The sequence below is a fragment of the Lethenteron reissneri genome, chromosome 3 (genome assembly GCF_015708825.2).
Source record: "Lethenteron reissneri isolate LAM-NWPU_2019-01 chromosome 3, ASM1570882v1, whole genome shotgun sequence".
Lineage (NCBI taxonomy): Eukaryota > Metazoa > Chordata > Hyperoartia > Petromyzontiformes > Petromyzontidae > Lethenteron > Lethenteron reissneri.
Genome location: NC_083781.1, coordinates 5019970 through 5033860, shown reverse-complemented (window position 1 = coordinate 5033860; position 13891 = coordinate 5019970). Strand labels below are relative to the sequence as shown.

Sequence of the window (13891 nt, the reverse complement as noted above, 5' to 3'; positions counted from 1 at the left end):
CTGTTTACCGAGAAAAACCTCAATATGATCTGAAACTATCAGGGCATGTCCTGCTCGGAATCTTTAAAGTTTTTTCTTAGTATATTCGCATCACTGACAGATCATTAACGGAACAAGACACGTCGCTTTGCAGTCTCGAGTGGGCAAAAAAATAACTCTGTCCAGATGCCAAAAGCAAAAAATGTGCGACAATTGGTCAGAGCTAAATGGCATTTATTGGCCGTAGGGCTGAATATGTAAATGAGTGGAAACTAATTTTAACACGAGGATTTTGTACTCAAAGGTGGTGATGACAAGCTCATCAAAGTTTGGAGCTACAACGATGGGGACGTGACGTTCGTTGGCAAGGGGCATAGCGGCAACGTGACTCGTCTGTGCATCTGCCCCAACCGCTGGCACATCTTGAGTGTCAGTACCGATGGCGCCATCCTGCGCTGGCGCTACCCACACTCGTCCGCCTGATGCGCTCCCGTCCTCCGCACATGAACACACTGAGCAGCAAACTTCACACACTTACAAATTAAGGCGAGTCAAGTACTCCGTTACGTAAATTAAGTGCTGATGATTCTCTTGAGGTATTTACTGTGTTAATGAAGAAGCCATACAACACACTTGGAATGGCAGAATGGAAGAGTTGTAACAAGAAAACAAATATTTGCCATTCTAGCATAACGTATTCATATAAGATGGCTTTGACTCATATCATAGCAGTATCCTTTTTTCCACGTGGGCAGGAGTTCAAGTTATGGTTCACGTTAATTTAGCTCATCATTCCATTGTCAGTAGTATAAGCAGCCCGTGTGGTGATTCACACTTGGTAAGAAGTCTGCACTCTGCAGTGGCCACCAAAAATTCAGAAATTTAAACGTAATTTCTGCCAGTAGAAATGCACATCATTCATTGATTGAGATAGTGTTGGAAAATGTTTGGCATTAATCTATATATATCTCAGTATACCAAGAACATGTTTAGTCTCTCATTTAGTTGCAGTGGACAATGGAACATAAGATTTTTCCTGTTGAATTAAGGGCTGTTGGGGACACTGTCCCTTGACCTGTTCAGAGATGCTAACGATGCATGGCCAGTGTGGAATGCCTCTCTATTGACACCTGTATACATGTTGTCCACCTGTCCAGGAACATTTGGGAGCATTTGGCACTACAAAAATATATGTATCCCTGGGACTTCCAACAGAAACTCCCGGTTGAGAACCCCTGTGTTAGGGGCCACACGAATGCTGATCGCGTTCATTTGGTCTGACCCAAGAGGTATAGCCATAGATAGGCCACTCAAATAATGAGGAGGAATTATAGCAACTTTTTATTTCAAATCCTCTGCATATTTCCCACCAATACAGAGCAGTTGCTCACAAAATTTCAATCACCTATTGAAAATAAAGTAAGAGGGTCAGAAATCAGTGAGGCTCCTCTACAAAAGTTAACCCTGGATAGTAATTACTTAACTGATATATTGATTGCTCCATATGGCCTGAAACACTTTATCCTCCCCGGTAACAGCTTAGTTATATTAATAGAGTTAATCGACTAACTTCTAGGAAGCCACCACTCTCCTCGCCCCTGTCCCTTTGATACGTTTTTTTAAAGTGTCCCCAACCATGTATGAAGAGTCCTCTACATTAGCTATGGCAAGACCATTGTAGGCATAACAACGGGTTATTGTGAGTGTATAATTTGAAGCAGGACAGTTTACATGCTCAAAAAACGTACAAGATCATTTACACACAGTTTACATTTGGGTTCGATCAAAATAGTGATATTCCTGGACGCGTTTTTCATTATAATTCATTTTGTTAAATATCAGCTGAAAAAATATATTACGTAAGATTGTGGGTGAAGCGGTGGTTCTTTGGTTTTTGCCCTGACCTAATGTATCCAGAGACTTGAGTTCAATCCTCAGCCATGACTAACAGCATTTCACCAACCCACACTGAAGTGTAGTCAAAGAGCCCTTTATTACTGGCCTGGCATGTGGAGTCTTTCATCCAGCACGCGATTGACAATTGGCTTTAACATTTTGACTCCTACACAAGATTCATGAAATTATATACTTGGCTAATTGCAAATAATGGTGGTCATGGGAAAAAGTGAAATGACCCATATTTCCAGGTTTTAATTAAATTGTTTTCTTTTGCAGTTCTCTGTGTTGTACATACATATGTTGTACATACATATGTACAAAATAATCTTCCACTCAGCATAAAAAAGTTGTATGAAGTTAAGGTGGAATAGTGGCCCAAAATTCAGAGAAACGCCATATTTTCCAGCTGATAAAGTCAGTGAAATTCGATAGTTTGATAATTTCTCCACAAAAAATAAGCCAATGCCTGCCCCGTGACTTTGATCCCATCCGTGAAGTACTCCTTAAGTTATAAGAAACATATTTGTTAGAGTATTGCTTCACACTAACACGAGGGTTGTCTTTATAATTGCAGTCTTTATTTAATAAAGCGCCTTTCATATCGGAATATCTCAAAGCATTGTACGTAAAAAAATACACTCACAAGCAGATACAATCCAATGGAAATAATTTTTAAAATATTATAATAATAAAGATACGTTGAAGAAGAAACTGTGATTAAGCCAATAATAATTACACTCGTAGTCCAAGTGAAAATCAAACTACAGGAAGAGCCTATCAGTAAAAAAAAGGTTTTCGAGCTATATTTAAAAGTAATAATCTTCACAATTTCTAGATATAGGTAGGGATTGCGTTCCACAGTCTTAGTGCATAGCAGCAGAATGCACATTCACTCAGAATGCACGATGTTTTGCAAGCCCCGCCGTAACACAGTTTAACCGTTCACAAGTTACTTGCCTTCGAGGTTCACTTTACCGTGACACCACTGTACCACACCTCCTGTTGGATTTGTGATGATGCAAAGTACAACCTCATTTCCACACTTGCTTGTAGTAAAATACCAATAGGAATAATAAAGAATAACGCACATATTTAACTGTGGTATATACGTCCCTAACAGCTAACAAGTTTTCAATTATCTTTTATTTGGTTCGCGCGTTGTGATTTGCATTCAGGATGTATTTGTTATTCGAATGTGCAAAATAACATCAAAAAGGGAATTGCACACATACAAGTGAAATTTACAAACACTTTAAACATTTAAGAATTGCCTTTTTAATCAATGGCATTTGGTTAAAAGTATTGCATATTTAACCTTTATGATTCAAAAGGGAAGATATGTGAATGTATAAACAATGATAACCCAACACATAGAAATTTTAAGTTGACATTTGAAAATATGCTTTTAAGCAAATAATCCGTGAAAAAGTGCAAATTTTAAAGGCGCTATACAGTACTTGTGGAGTGTGTAGTGCAGAGTAAATTGTTAGATTCAATAAAGTATTCTTGGAAAACCCACAGAAAGGGACAGTGTTTCCGTGTACCTACAAACTTCTTTCCCTTCGTGTATTTGCATATATCCTGTTCCCGTCTACGCTTTCGTTAGACATCACTCCGCCACATTGAAGGTGAAGAATCTATATAAATGTTAATATCCCACTTGACAGTGCTTGACATAAATCTAAATTACGAGTGGTAAAAAAAAATACCTATGGAAACGTTTAATATGATAATCTGGGCAAATCAGTCCATTTAAGTTCTCTCATTTGTTACATTCATAGATTTATTTCCTTTTTTTTCGGGCAGGTGTCTCACATGGAGCTACACGCAGCTTGATTGATATGCACACTCTCTACGGCCTACAACGCACAATTATTGTGCCGTCTTTTGTGGATGTGTGTTTTCTGTGCACTGGTTGGCGCAATGCACTATGAACACGGCGGCCCGAATTCGATTCCCGCTCTCGACTAACAACAGTGATGAATATTTGAGCGGGTCCCTGGGCCTCACCTAGGCCTGCTCAGCCTCAAATGAATACTTGCTGTGATGTGTAAACATCAGCATGTGGGGGACAAAGGCAGTTGGGCATGATTCTAACGACACCACCCCATCGTGTGCCCTTCTGTCCTTTGTAGGTGCTCGCCATCAGCACTTGCCCCAACAGTCTGTTAAAGATACATGGGGGATATGTTCATTTGTGCACATACACATGTCTGTAATAGTGATGTAACTAATTATTCCTATGGCAAATTAGTGAATTTTGTGACTTGGCATCAGAATTAAATTCAGGAATCTATTATATTTCTACTTTGTGGTGAATACTATCTGCTCTGAATTTATGTGAACCCATTTACAACAAAGATTAATTTAATTCACACAATCGCGATTCGAAGCATGCATCGTAAGCTTAAGAATATATATTAATTGGTGCATCGTTACACCCCTCGTGTGTATTGTTTTTTTTGTCTGAAGGTCGACCCCCACCTGAGCGATCAGTTGCACAATTTGGTTACATGCAACTGGGATAAATAGCTCTGGGACGAATCACTCTCACAAAAAGACAACAACTCAGGGCTGCTCGAAGCCGCAGCCAAACAACACAAGACAGCCACGCGGTGAGCCGGCGTCAACAATTGCCCAAGCTCTGTGGTCCTCTACGTATTAAGGTGTTATTGCCCAATTAATGAGTGCTTACATGTGGGTGGAAACCGGAGCACCCAGAGAAAATCCACGTGTGTGAGGGGGAAACACTCTATCTCATACAGACGGAAACAGGTGGAGTCCACATGTTTGCTGTCCTGAATTCTCGAATGCCAGGGTATGGCTGTTTAACACGTAGACTTTTGCGACTAATATCTATAATAGAGGTTTTTTGGTTTACATAACGTAAATATAATGGGTCATTAAACCCGCCACCTCCCTTAACGGCCAATTAGCATGGTTTGACACTTAAACAAAACATGCCCATTAGTTACTAGTTCAGCACACCGGTGTGTTGGGAGAGCAAACTTACAACATTCACAACCTTGCTAATAGGATGTGTCAGGTGATGGCGGGTTTAATGACACATTTATACTTATGCAATTTAACACAAAAAATCTCTTAACAGGGTATGGCACATTGACACCGACGGGAAGGGAGTTTGCATTTGTGCTATCCACCAACCCGATTCTCCACAGTGCTGTATTACAGGCCACGTGCATAGCCACCACTACCTGGCTATATCAGCTGGCAATGATGAAGTTGCGCATTTTCTGGAGAGATGTAGTTGTGCACCTGATGGCTCAGCTGTGGATGGCGCCTTTAGATCAATGACGGCACAACTTGCATTGTGCATTATCACACATGGACTTGTGAGCCATGGCAATGGCTTTCATGTTGAGTAATTGAGGCCTCTGTGGTTCGGCTAACCATGAATCAAGCATTCTCTTCTTTGATGCCTGCTCTAATTGGGGAGGCCTTCCATAAGAAGCAGAGTTGAGGACAACTCCTGAAAAGGTTTATTTTTTACGTGAAAAATTTGCACCATACTTTGAAAATGAGATTACAATGTGTTTTTTTTTATTGTGTTAGTTTGAAACTCGTGCAAAATCCTGCCAATACTATGCTGGCTCCCCGTTGTGTTTACTAGCATTTCACGAGCACAAAGACACACGTATGTGCAATCACGGAGCATGTTTTAAAACATCTCATTGCATTTTTATCCAAAAATGAATGCTGACGCTAAAAGCAATGATTTCTACCCCATGCAATCTAGTTCCAGCACATATCTAGTTATGTTTTTACACTTACTTGTAGTTCGATTTTATTTTTATTTCCTTTATAGAAAAAAAAATCCACTTACAAACCAGAAGTTTCCGCTCTTGGTAAAAAAAAGCGACCCTGACTTTTCCTATAACTGTTGGAAGCCCTGTCTTGCATTTCTCAGAATTGGCATCACAAGCCACAGCGACCACTTCCACCCACACGTACTTCTGCATTTACACTGCTGTTTGTGAAACGCAGGCATGTCACTTCCTGCTCAGATGGACAACTAAAATTTCCATCGCTCTGGTGTCTTCTCCAGTAGGAAAGCATAGGGACACCTGCAACAAAGTAACGGCGCTCGCCCAGTCGACGCACTTATTGTCTACTTCCGATTAGCACGGTTGGGTACATACGGTACAAAAAAAGTTCAACGTACATACATACATTGGGTGGGTAAGTAGATGGGTGGTTGAGTGGGTAAGTGTGTGAGGAGGTGAGTGGGTGAGTGAGAATGGGAGTGGGTGAGTGAGTGATCGGTGTGTTGCCCTTCCCCCGCACCTCCGATTCGCACGGTTGCCTACGTACGGTGCAAAAGAAGTTCAACGTCCACACCATTGTCTAAAAGCTTGTGTTTTGATTCTCCACTGTGCTCCGTGATTCCAGTGTCAGTATAGACACCCTTTAGGGGAGGGGGTGGGGGGAGTGGACAGTGACAGTGGTTAGCGTGCTGTGCTCTGAACCCAGTGACTCAAGTTTGATTTCCGGCCAGGGCTAACATCAGTGATGAGTGATAGCAGAATTGGTGCTGTCATAACCCCCCCCCCCCCCACACACACATTGCGCCCCCTCTACCCCACCCCCTTCACTAATCCGCACTGAGCAATGTAAAGGATGTAAAAAAAACAATGACCTCAACAGGTTTAAGGGAGGCAGTTATATATTTATATATATTTTAAAGTGCCCATTCAAACACTAAACAAATCATGAAGGAACATGTTGAGTAATGTCATCTGTTTGTATCATTGTTATTGATATACTATTGGCTGCAACTGAGCACTTGCAAAGTCAAGTTTTAGTTCAAAACTATTCCCTTTGCATGTTCCATAACAAAATTGAGTAAGGATGCTGTCCCAGGATAGTAAAAAAAGTCCATAAAAGTACGTAAGTATGCTGTTCGACTTTAATTACAATGTAAGGAGCCCAAGGGATTTTGTTTGAACGATGTGTTAACTATGAGCATTTGCAAAATTTTATTTCTCAAAGGTCTAATGTCACCCAATCAATGGCAAATTAATGTGCAAAGGGTATTTCCATGTGGAAGTTTACACGTAATTTTTGTTGCAAATCTACGGTCAAATAACATTAGTTTCACCTATTACCTCTACTTGCACACCAATGTGCCATCCACTGACTCAAAGAGCAAATACATTGAGGTGCATGATGCATCGTCTGTGGGGCTATGGTGTGCGCGCATGTGAACCAAGGTTATCCTTCATCGCAATGTGATTTGTATCCGATTGAAATCCGATCATTGCATAATTTACACATTCCATCAATGATGGAGAGTACCCACACAAGTTTTCTAATCGGAAGTGGGATTTGGTGATTCGCTCACGAGTGAAACTTGGGCATGACCTCGCAAGCAATATCCCACTTTGTGGAAATCGGTTTGAAAATGGCCATTTGTTGGGCAAGTCAGCCCATTGCTAGAATTACTAATAAATGAGCAGGTTGTATTTGTTACTATACTCAATATTTATTGAGAACACCATTGCAAAGAAGCCATTTAAGATGTTCACTTGATGAAATACACCACCACACGTCTATTTTTTGGATGTCACTAACACCGGTGTGATATATGCTCCGGCAATACAGACGCAAAGTGGCAGAACATACTATGCAAAAAGCAATTCGTTACGATGACGACTGGATTCAAATTCAATTGTATTTGTATAAACAGGGGAGAATTCAAGAGACCCGGATAGTCTCATTTCTTGAGTTACCTGGGTCACCAAAAATGACGAAAATAATCAAATACAGTAAGGCAATGAAGCAAAGAGAAAAAAAAACGAAACAGAATTTGTGCGATGAAGAAGGGCCATTGCCCAAAACGTCGTTTATTTTGTATTTTTTTCCTTTCAAGGCCACAGTGGCGAGATTTTAACTACCTCGCCGAGTATACAAGAGTTTGTGGATTCGATCCCGACCCTGATGCCTGTAAATTTGGAGTGTCTGTGTCTCTCTCCCTGTGGTCGCATGGATTTTGCTCCGGGTCCTCCGGTTTTTCCCTCCACATTTAGAATCAACACACGTTTAGAGTATTTGTCAGCTATATAAGCGACTTCGTTGAGCTATCATTTGTGGCCAGGTCGCTTATGAAAAAGAGCTACATAGCTCAGTGGGCCTGAACCTGCTAAAATAAATAATAAAATAGTTTCAAGTTTTTCAATAGTTTAAACAAGCTTTAAAGCTGTTGAATGCTGTTTAATATATATTTTCAAGTATTTAACATATGTAAATATGAAGTCATTCTCTGGAGGGTGAGGCAAGAGTTGGACAAGGGTAGTGTGCCAGGGAAGACAAGGCAAGATTTGTAAATTGCGTTTTGCCTGCTCATGGGAAGGGGTGGAATTTCCAACACGAGTTCCCCCTTTGCACGCTTGCTCGTGCTAATTAGGAGTGATATAATTAACTAGTAAACAATACATAATTAAAGAGCAAAACAAATATGGTTTGTTGCTCGTTGCATATTAGTGGCTTTTAAATTATTTAAATATGTGTAATCCTCCTCGTCTAGCCTCACTTTTGACAGACACCGGATTGACGCCACACACACTGACGTGTCATCTGGATAGCCACATATCATCTGGATCGTGACTATCACTGGTTAGGCTTGGTGACGAGCCGCTCGCTTGAACACGTCACCAAGATAAGATTTTACTTTTAATATTGTTCAACAAATCCGTCACCGTGGCATCTGCCAATCTCCCAACTGTAACCGGAGCCCCGCGACGTCTGACCCTGATCCCTTTGGAATGCTCCTCCTCTCTCGTCAGATTTTCAGAAGCTGAGTAAAAGTTGAGCCTGGTTAGCGCAGCACTTGTTGTGTTTGGGTCACAAACCACGTGGCAAGAGACGGTTGCAATAGGTGTCTTGGGCAGTAGAGGGCAGTGCAGCAAAATCCGTTGTCATTCTGCACTAACCCTCCAGCATTCACCACTCTCACCGTGGATTGTGTGTGTACCATGCGACGTTGTAGTGGACGGTTTTAATTATTTTAACTTATCGGAATTGTGCGTCGGCTATGACGAAGGCGCGAGAGCTGCGTCTCCTCGAATTAAAGTGCCCAGTTGTGGTGTCCCTGTGCAATACAGAGAGATGGTGGCTTTTGTGGAAAATTGGTCTTTGTTGTCGCCGTCAAAAATGCATCGATGGTGTGATCTGATTGGGCGGTGTGATCGTGCAGGGAAGACAATGCAAGATTTCTAAACTGTGTCTTTCTGGCTCATGGGAGAGAAGTTGGAGTTTCCAACTCTTGTTTGTTATCACACGAGTTCCCCCTTTACATGCTTGCTGGTATGATAATGCAAATGGTGCCCTGCCTCATGCACTGCTGTTTCTCTGTCCAACGGAAGAGGGGATCAGGGAAGGAAATGGGCATCATCTGCTAAGTTTGCAGGCTATTGTACAAGCAATAAAGAATCCGCTTTAATTCATTATTGATTTGTGGGTGCGATCGTGTAAGCAAAATATGTGTCGTTTTCCATCCGCCGCCCAACACAGCCAATTAATGACATTGTTTCGTGATGAACAAATGTGCCATTTTATTCCTGCTTCAGCACCACCCAGTGGTGTTGGAGAGCAACCCAAAGCCACATTTAAGAATTGGGTACGAAATGTTTGCCGGTTGTACAACCAACATCACCAGGCAGTTGTCAATACGTCTCCAACTTGGGTATGTTCTCCAATCCGTATGCTCCTCTTTCTGGCTCCGAGTGCCTCGCCTATTCACGGTAATACATCAATTAATCACGTGGCCTATATCTGCATCGTCTGAATGCTCACCGGCTGTTGTTATGAGGGTTTTTTTTAAATCTCTGGGCACTGTGATGTCTGCTCTCAATGTAACTTTCACAAACTACAAATTACTTTTGAAAAACAAACTTGAAAGCTCAGTGAACTTCTCTAGCCAGCAGGTAAATTGTCACACAGCACTTATGGTATTATTCTTGTACATGTACGGTTGGATTCGCTTCCGTGAGGAAAGAGCTGAAGCAATGTTGCTTCACAACTCATCCTCGGGTTATGTGTGGGGTTACATCATCTAAGTTGCCACCAGGCACTGACATTCGTAGCTGGGGCGTGGCTTGCTGATGGGCCCTTATGAGTGTGAAACGCATCTGTTTCTCCAATCATGTTGCTAACAATTTAATATTGTCTTCTATTTTTTCAAGATTGTCAGCTAAAGGATTGAGAAGAAGTGTTTGTTATATAACACCTTGCCAGGAGTGGAGAAGTGGAAAGGGGCGTTTATTCACACACACTGCACTCTGCGCTCAAGATACCCGAGTTCAATTACTATCCACGGATAACATCAGTGGCGAGTGTTATCTGAACCGGTCCTTGCTCCCCACACAATCACCAATACACAACGGCCACTGTGGTGAAGTTCAAGATATGCAAACCCCCTAAAGATTGACATGGCACAAAGGGGGGAATTCTTCCAGCAGTGGCTTGACACCAAATGGGCGTTGAAATTTATGAAAATTCCGATGATGAAACCGGCCCATAAGACAATGGGAACAACAGCCCTCTTCATGACGCAGTTATTATTGCCGTCGCTTCGAACAGAACATTCGTCCAGTACATGGGGTATGCGCAGCGAGCGTTCACGTCTATGTGCTAAGAGGAAACTGGGGTTGTATGCGCTCTCCAGTTTGGCCAATAGTTGCGAGCGCTGAAGAGGAAACGCCATATGTGCCTCCACAAAACAACACCACCGCCAACCACCACACGTGTTCTCCACAGCGTCCAGAGTAATCGGCTATGCCCTGCGTACTTGTGTTGCAGGGGCAAACGTGATCTGGTTTAAGCTCAAATTGTTCCCCCGTTCAGTTAGGTTCATTTTAGTTTTGAAATTGTCAGACGCCTGGCATATATTCTACACTTTCCGAGACAACGTGCTACTGTTAGAAACAGAGAAGCCAATTGTCACCGACAACAGCAGTTCTTTAGAACTGCTTTTTGTGTTTAGTTTATTGTCCTTACCCCGCACCTTCGATTAGCACGGTTGGCGACATACGGCGCGAAAGAAGTTCAACATATACGACAAGCAGAGGACATCCGTGGAACTTATTCTGAATGGACGAAGACTAAAAACAAGGCATCTTTTCTTCACTTTTAGGTATGCTGGAGATGTTATTTCTTTGCGTAAATTGACATTGATTTGATATTGTTGTTCAAATTATCTTGCTATTTGAAAGTTGCGTTTTAATATCTATATTTGACTAACATCAAAACACACATGCTCAAGCACTGAGATAACGTTTTAAGACATGGAGAACTATATAAAGTGTATTGTTTTAAACCTTCATGACTTCCCCCGAATTGCCACCTTTTCGCACTAATGCAAGCCAGGCAATTATGTGTGTGTTTCCAATACCATAACAGCATGTTGTTAGAAATTGTGTATTCTTATTTTACGTCTTGAAACACCTTTTAAAAGACAATAAACGTTGATCATAAAAAGCGAAGTTGCACTGAGGCAGGATTTTTGTCTGCTACAACGGAAGCTAATATTTCGCTTGTTTAATGCTGGAGCAAAACAAACTGATAAAACAGACATACATATGCAATGCATATGCACACAAACATATGCGACGATTCGTAAAAATGTGCAAATAAATGTAAGGACAAAGCAAAGATCCCCCAAATAGCCATTGTCAGCATATTGGGGCGAGTTAGTAGCAAGCACTTATGAAGGCCGGCATAACAGATGACGTGGGGGGTAGCCAACAGCAATCCCCGGCCGCATTTGTCTCCGCATCGCTGATCTTCCCAAATAAAAAATATCTCCCGTGTTGCCTTAAAAGGCTGTTGGGGAAAGTGATGTTAGTGTGCACACATAAGCACGTCCATACGCAGACGCGCAAATATACACTAAACATTTGCATACACAAAGGCAAACACAAATGAACGCATCATTCGCGAGCCATACAAAATTATCAACTTAAAAAATAGCCTGTTATATTTGGTCAAACATTTTATTAACCCACCCCTAATGTGATGGCTGGAACTGCTTCTCTTTGGTGAGGCGTGTGATGTTAGCTGGTATAGATGATGTTGCTACTCGCAACTGCTTTTCCAGGTTTACTCCTAGATTTATTGAATTTCGAATCCCGTCCCTGCTTTAAATGATGACAACCCGTACTATGTCCGTTAAGTGTCCTAACCTGTGAATTTCCTTTGGCTCTTTTTACATATGTAAGTATATATTGTTTCTTTCAAAAACTCGGCTGTACACAGTCCTTGACAAGGTATCCTCGAGGACATTTGGCTTGTTATTTTAGTCTTTGTCGAGCACTGTACAAGAAATCAGTCACAAATGCAGTGTGCTCTAAGCTATTAGATGCCCGTGTGAGTTGCACGAAATGTTTCCACCCTTTAACATTATCGGTATGGCCCACCGGTGAGGTGAGTAAAAAATGTTTATCTGCATAAGCAGCATTGCCGATTAGACCCTATATGGACTTCCTCAGGGCACCGCAGTCTCTATAAATGCCACGGACGTACTCTCGCCACACGTCTTCATTCAGCCTCCTGAGTCTCATCTCGATGTCCAGAACGAACACCTCATTTGAGGCCCAAACATCGCACCTCCTGGCGGTTCACATTACCGCTGCGAAGACACCGCCTGTGTCACCAACCATCAGCCGCATCAGAACATCGACAGGCCCCGATGTGCTCGTCTCATTCATAAACGGAACAGCCTTTGTTTCCTCGCTTCGCAACATACATCTTACTTCAAAAATATTCTCAAGCGGAACACTTGTTGTTGGATACAGCCACATTTGCAAATGTGATTCGTAAATGTAGTTCAACTTTAATGTATAATATCCGTTGGGTCATTCGGTAAAGCCACGTAGATAGAAAAATAAAAAAATATCACGACGTTTCGATCGTAACAAAAGCAATTGTCATCAGGTGAAAACATATAGCGGGAGAGCTGCTGAGGAAGGATGTTACAAAGTTTTGAGATGCTAATCTTACATTAACAGGCTAAATGTCTCACTAACACAGCCACCGTTGCTCGTTTTCCTCGATGTGGCGGTGGTTTTCGTTTTTATTACATTGTTGACATGCTAATCTCTCACAATACAATGGCCACTTCCACAGCTTCGTCATCGTGGAGGTAGCTCAGCTCTCTGATCTTACATTTACATACAAATTTCATCTCTAGCCCCGCAAATTTCGCTTATGACCCTTGGGCTACACCCATCTCAAACCTTTATAAAATCCTGCCTCAGCAGCTCTCCCGCTATTTTTTTCACCTGATGACGATTGCTTGTGTTGCGATCGAAACGTATATCTTTATTATTTTTCTATCTACGTGGCTTTACCGAAAGACCCAAAGAATATGAATTCCTGCAGTCACAAAAGCTTTAAGTCAAGATTTAATGTATAATTTTTATTGAGGGACTATGTGTTGTCTTGGTGTGGTCTGGGACTGTTTTTGCTGTTATTTTACTGCCTTTTTCAAGATTGGGAATTGGTAATGCAAATTTGAACATGTTGTGTATTTATTTAAGGGGCACCACGGTGGTTGGATGTTACCTTCCTTGCCTGATATGCAGGAGGAGGAGGTTTTACGGAGGTTGGGGGTTCGATCCCGACCCTGATGCCTGCTGTATATTTGGAGTTTGCATGTCCCTGTGATCGTGTGGAATTTTTTCCTCCGGGTCCTCCGGTTTCTCCCTCCACATTTAGAAACATGCATTTAAATATTTAGATTATTTTGCTACTAGAAAATGTCCAAATGATGGGCCACTCTGTTGAGCTATAATTTGTGGCCAGGTCGCTTTTGAATAGAAGTTATACCTCAGTGGGCTTTGCCTGGTAGGATGGGGATGGTTTAGTGTTGTACAGGTAGTCCCCGACTTACGATGGAGATGCGTTATGACGACCCCATCGTAAGTCGAAAATATCGTAAGTCGAAAATGGCCTAGCCTTCCCAGGAGTCTTAAAGGATGGTGATAATTTAGCAAAA

General features: G+C 41.8%; 2 protein-coding genes across 2 annotated transcripts in view; both read left to right on the top strand.

The window, feature by feature from the left end:
• CFAP52 (cilia and flagella associated protein 52) overlaps positions 1-3402 on the top strand; it is an 81298-nt gene extending 77896 nt beyond the window's left edge. The window contains exon 14 of the mRNA XM_061556070.1: positions 284-3402. Coding sequence (XP_061412054.1) covers positions 284-462 — 179 coding nt within the window. The 3' untranslated portion in view covers positions 463-3402. The remainder of the gene's footprint in view (positions 1-283) is intronic.
• A 148-nt stretch (positions 3403-3550) lies between these two features.
• The window catches only part of LOC133345362 (phosphoinositide 3-kinase regulatory subunit 5-like), an 83693-nt gene continuing 73352 nt past the window's right edge, over positions 3551-13891 (top strand). The window contains 2 exon segments of the mRNA XM_061556058.1: positions 3551-4493; positions 10080-11029. The gene's annotated coding sequence lies outside the window, so the exon portion shown is untranslated.